Genomic DNA, 5,610 nt, shown 5'->3' with positions numbered 1-5,610 from the left:
AAAAAAAAAAAAAAGAGACTGTGTAAAAACACGAACTAATAACAAAAGCAGGACAGGCAGTAGAAAATATGTTGTTATTTGTTTCATAGTAGCATATATTACTTCCATGCTAAAACAAAAAGATGGTTGATGTGTCCGTGGTCGTAGACAAACCCCCGGCGTAGCAACTTGCAAAACGGAAAAAACAGGCAACATGGTAAGTGTTTCACGCACGTTAGAACACAGTTTACATAGAGGGAGAGCAGGCCACATGCAATTAATTTCGAAATAAAAAAAACTGTTATCCGAGAAAAATTGGTGGGAGAGTAGCTATCCTGTGAGTTGCACCAGTTCAGTTACAGTCAAAGGATATGTCACACTGCGCCTGTAAGTTGTTCAAAATGCTCTGACCGCTCCATCTGAGGGTCAGATAAACCACTTACGAAGAGCCCATCTTTGCTTTGTCGTCTACGTGGGTTCAGTCATACAACAGCATATGGTACGTCCGTGACCCACCGCGGAAAACGAAAACTGTCACTGCACAGAACATCGCATAACTTCGGCAACCGAGGTCACTGGAAGTGCGTATGATAGTGGAACAAGTATAGATACAAGTGTGCACCGGGTAACGTCACTTGTGGTGCCGAAACCGAGACGACTGTATTCGGTAGCAACATCATTTCTCGCATCACTGCGTGATCGAGAATGCACAACAGCCATTTTATTGTATAAATGCGAGCGTACACACAACAGTACGAACTTTTTTAAAATTTAAGCTGCAGAGTTTAGTACACAGAATGTGAGGAGGCTAATCCCTTGGGACCGTTACCTAACAAGATTCCAGAAAATTTAACTTTCTAGAAACGATTGTACAATGTAGTCTCCACCCTTAACCCTGTAGCAGTAAAAGCTGCAGGTACTCGAGAGGTAGGTCACTATTCTGTCAAGCTGTCCCCTGCTCGAACCATAATAGAAGATCGGGTGTGCAAATGCGTGAGAGAAGTAAATTTCTTCATCCGCTGGCCTGGGGCGAGGGTCTCGGAAGCCGTGACAGCATACGACAAACGTATGACACATTGTAGCGCCCTTCTTTATCACCTGTATCCATGATAATCCCGTTTAGTCATACTGTATAAACTAGTCCAGCAAAATTACGCAATCACACCTTCAATAACCTACAGCGGTACTCTGCAGTGGGCAGGCTCCGGCGTTAGCGTGGGTTCCAACGGCATGAACGAGTGATAGAAACCCTCCCTCGCTACGTAGAAAAGAACACAGTTTTGCGCATGCAAACTACACACAATATTCAACAACGAGAAAAAAACTAACACTTGGTCGCGGCGCAATGTCCTTTGGAAAAGCTGTATATATGGCAAAAGCAGGGTCACAAATTTTTGAAAGCAAGGTCGTCCCATTTGTTGCAGGTTGTAATTTTGGCATTATCACATGAGAAGATAGTGCGTGAAGAGGCGACACTTCTAGTAGAGCCCGGTTACCCAAGAAAAAAACAAGGAACACAAAATAAGAGAGTACCTTCTTAGCCAAAGAAGTGGAAGAAACGACATAAAATACATATATCACGATTCTTTCGTTCTTGTTCCTTTTTCCTTCCTAAGCAACTCGTTGTTGACCATAACATAAGGATGTCCACATATTTTTTTGCTGTGCCGCGTATTGTTTCTAAGAAGGTACTGGGATAGCCAAGATATAGGGTGCGTATTTCCAGTAGGTCCGTAGCGATGGGAAACCTCGTCGGGTTCCAAAGCGCACTGCTGCTGACGCTTTACTAATTCGTACAGGGCTGGAACGAGTGTTGGGAAGACGTTTTCACGCAAATATGTGACATTTTCTCCCTCACACGATGCATTGACAGCTGTCTCGACATCCTCATATCCGCACCAAATCTGCTCTTCAATCAGCCGAATCATCATAGCCTCACTAAGAGCCTGTGTATCCGCCGATACCTCCATTGTAGTTACGTCTATCAACCCCTAAAAAGAATCAAAAAGTAAGAGGTTGTTATGTTTAAGAATTGATGTGCGTCCAAGTAGGGGCAAACATCCATAGGTACATTGTGTTTAAGCGGTCGCATCACAGCTCAGCTTCAAAAAAAAACGATCCCATTATTATAAATAACTGGCAGTTAAGCACCCCCAGGTTATGTGTATATGTGTACGTGCGTTTGTGCATATGAATGTGCGTACTTATATAGTGGGTAAATTGGAAACGCAAGGAAACGTGTTGACAAAAAATTAAACGCATCAGCAACGACGAAGAGAAAAATCCAAATAAACAACAGGGAAGTCTTTTGTAAACCACGCACGTTCCTCCACGTACTATGCGACAGAAATTTTTATTTATCGATACACCAAGACAGTATTTGCTAAGGAATTGCCACGCAGGTTGATGTGAAGGATAAGATATATCCATTTATTAACTAAATGGACGAAAGCGGATGGAAGTGTCAAACAATCAAGGAAAAATTAAATGCGCCCAGAAAATCAACGATTTTCACTGGTCGTACGAATAGCAACTTCCATTATACCTCAATAAAGAAAAAATAGCCCTGGGAAAGTGAGGTAGCTAGAACTGTTACTACTTGCATAGTACGCCTTTTCAAGCAAGCAACTTCAGGCGGTATACCTACCAACTTATCAAGTCACCTGAGATCAGTGGGGAAATCAAGATATCTAGTAACAGAAAACATGTCCACAATGCAGAGAGAGTGAATTAGATCCACAACATGAAGAAAAGGATGATTGAGTCAGGAAAAAAAAATCACGGCAAACGTGAGTTTAGTTTTGACATAGCGGTGGAGCGGTACATCAATCCCGAAAAAATACGAAGCGCAACTCCGTGTGTCCGATGATCAAACGACACTTCTTCACCACGTCACAAATCATAGGAAGGGCACCAAACGACGATGCTACAAAACCTTCAGACCATTGCATAAGTTCATTACCCCATAGCTCACCGTCGGAAACAAGTTTGCAGAGATATGAGTTACTCAGCCCTGCTTACCGGTAATTTCCGTGATGTCAAAAACGTCGAAGGTGAAAGAAGGACGAAAACCCCACCCTCGGCAGCTGTCGCTTCCCATTACACGCACCTTGCAGATAATCTTCCAGTTTGTCGCAAACAGGGCAACAGCTGCGCCAACAGCACACAAATACAAAGCCACGAAACCGCCTCCTCCTCTGCCTCCCCCCCCCCCCAAATATCACACACAATACACTCAAAGGTGTGTGGTAACGTCAAAATTCTGACGTCTTTTTCGGTGATGCAGCATGCCAAGCCTGAGACTCCTGATGAAATACTGAAGAAGAAAATTAACATTAGCAGGTCAAATTTTCGTAGGTTTCATCTCGAGTTTTCCTACAAACTTCAGGAAACCAAGGTTCATAAAGATCATTAGCAACATTTGTTACATAAGCCAAACAGATGCATTACTTCAAATAACGAGGACATATACAACCAAAGGCACTGTGCACCGATGGGTGGCACCGTCGTGCAACGACACAAACGCTTTCTGCCGGATGACATATGTCGGGAAATGCATTTTATCTACTGAAGAGGGAGATAGTGCAACCCTCTTTGATGAGACTGGCCCCTTCGTATATACGCCCTTCCTCCTTACCACCTGAAACGGTACGACATCGTAACTGTTACGTCGTTATTATTCCACTCTCATACGTCGACTTCTTCTCATCACAAAACTGGCGCCACGGAACCATTACACAGGGGTAGTACAACCCGTGAGCAACAAATAACATACGCAACATCAGTTTTAGAGGGACGTTACAAATTATTTTGGATCATTTCCGGGAAGAGTGAATTTTGACTCAACAAGCTAAGCGTTGCGCAGCCAATAAGTGAGAAATAAGACCCCCTGGCCAACTCGCAGACAAGTGCTCACCACACAAAAGGTTGGTTGTGCAGGGGGGAACGTGTGAAGACATGAAAATAACGTGGTGACGTCAATACTGGAGTTGTGGTGTCACATATGACTTCCGCTTCACCATATACTTTGCCAACCCACATATCGCTCTTATACCTAATGGAAAGTAGTGGAGCGCCCAAGAAATACGAAAACTCGCCAACAAGCAACTTCCAAGACATTACAATCACTGTCTACATGTGCTCGAACGGTCTTCAAACGAACCTCTTCTTGAGGTAGATAGGCTACATTCAGACATAAGCGCATGTTCTTCGAGTAATGAAAGGATGCAAGTTGTATGACAGCACGACTCTTGTGACCACCAAAGGGTGGCACCCGTTCAAAAGTAAAAAAAGATTGACGCGTCCACCCAAGATATTTGTCCGCTGCATTATTGCATGGAGACAGGAAACGGCAATCGGTTCTTTCGACCGCGCTAGGTGAAAATGCCAACTTCCCGAAGTCTCAGCTCTATCGCCTTTAGTGGAGCCGTTTTCCCCTTCATGCGCTTTACGACCACAAAAGGCACACAGATCTGTATACCGAATAGCAAGTTCTACCACGTTTGAATAAAGGTGCACAGATGATTGTACAGAGGGGAATGTCATTGCACAACCTTTCTACCCTTTAAGCCCCTTGTCCCTGCTGCCCCTCAGCACCCAGTTAATTGACCGTTCAGCCAGGTTCATCCTATCTTTCCAATGGAAACAACACTGCCGGATGCAAAAGAGTCAAAACAGGGGAGCAGAAACCAGATTCCTCCCCCTCCTTCCCCCTGAGAATTAATAGCGATACATGAGCTCCCATGTTGCCCCTAAAGGCATACAAGAAACTAGGCCAAAGGTGAACCACATGGGAAGCGGCCGGAGTAGCAGGAAAACAAATCGATTCTGACCACTTCAACACAGAGCCAGGGCTCCGCACCTCCCCAAGGTAAGGCGAGACAACTACTCACAACCACCTCACCATAATTATCCTGTGGAGGAAAGACCGAGGTCTTGGTCCGCCGCGGGCGGCGCAGCACATCCACAGAGGGACAAATATCGCAGCTAGCGGCTTCGCGGGAGCGGAGTCACCAACAACAACACCAACGGCACCGAATTACCACCTACACACCCCTGGAAGAACGCCACTGGGCTCGTGGCGGGGACGGCGCCTAACCCTCCTCTCGCCCACTGTTTCCATCACTTTTCTTCAGGGCCTCTCCCTCCCATTCTCATTTCTCTTGCCCTTAGGCGTCGGCGGCCCTTCGTTTGCGACCATTGTGGGATGCGCCTGTGTTTCCAAACCCCACATGGGGCTAAGCAAACGCGACGCAAGTGGGGGACGGGCGCGGCACTCGGCGGCACCGTTCCACTGCGGGGGGGAGAGACCATGCAGACTTTCTCGAACCCGCATAAATCGTACGATCGGGCCCTTTACAAAACATTGTTCACGACGAGAACGTTCCAACCAGCAGCGGTTCAGTAAGTGCGACAACGTTTCCCCCCAGTCGTTGCGCTGGCTTATGCCTTCGAGTGTCGCATGGAAGTGCTGGCCCCCCTCTTATCAAGTGTACGGCTCATCCGATTGCACGCTGTAGCGCGCGCATTGACCACACCGCCGCCGCGGCGCGCGTCTGACTAGCAAGTGAAGTCCACCGGCGCCAACTTAATGCACTAGAACCCCCTGGCGATGCCGGCCACCTCAACGTG

General features: G+C 46.4%; 1 protein-coding gene and 1 pseudogene across 2 annotated transcripts; both read right to left on the bottom strand.

The window, feature by feature from the left end:
* Nucleotides 1–1,556: 1,556 nt before the first annotated feature.
* On the bottom strand, nt 1,557–1,949 carry TEOVI_000661400 (uncharacterized protein; the record flags this gene model as incomplete). The annotated part of the gene is made up of 1 exon (XM_067221240.1): nt 1,557–1,949. The coding sequence occupies one exon, from the start codon at nt 1,947–1,949 to the stop codon at nt 1,557–1,559; it is 393 nt and encodes a 130-aa protein (XP_067077341.1).
* Nucleotides 1,950–4,033: 2,084 nt separating this feature from the next.
* Nucleotides 4,034–4,524, bottom strand: TEOVI_000661300:pseudogene (annotated as a pseudogene). The gene is given in 2 exon segments: nt 4,034–4,264; nt 4,267–4,524. Coding segments are annotated over 2 exon segments (489 nt in total).
* Nucleotides 4,525–5,610: the final 1,086 nt, after the last annotated feature.

The sequence above is a fragment of the Trypanosoma equiperdum genome (genome assembly GCF_001457755.1).
Source record: "Trypanosoma equiperdum strain OVI genome assembly, contig: ctg_1369, whole genome shotgun sequence".
NCBI lineage: Eukaryota > Euglenozoa > Kinetoplastea > Trypanosomatida > Trypanosomatidae > Trypanosoma > Trypanosoma equiperdum.
This window is presented reverse-complemented; position numbering and strand designations above follow the sequence as displayed.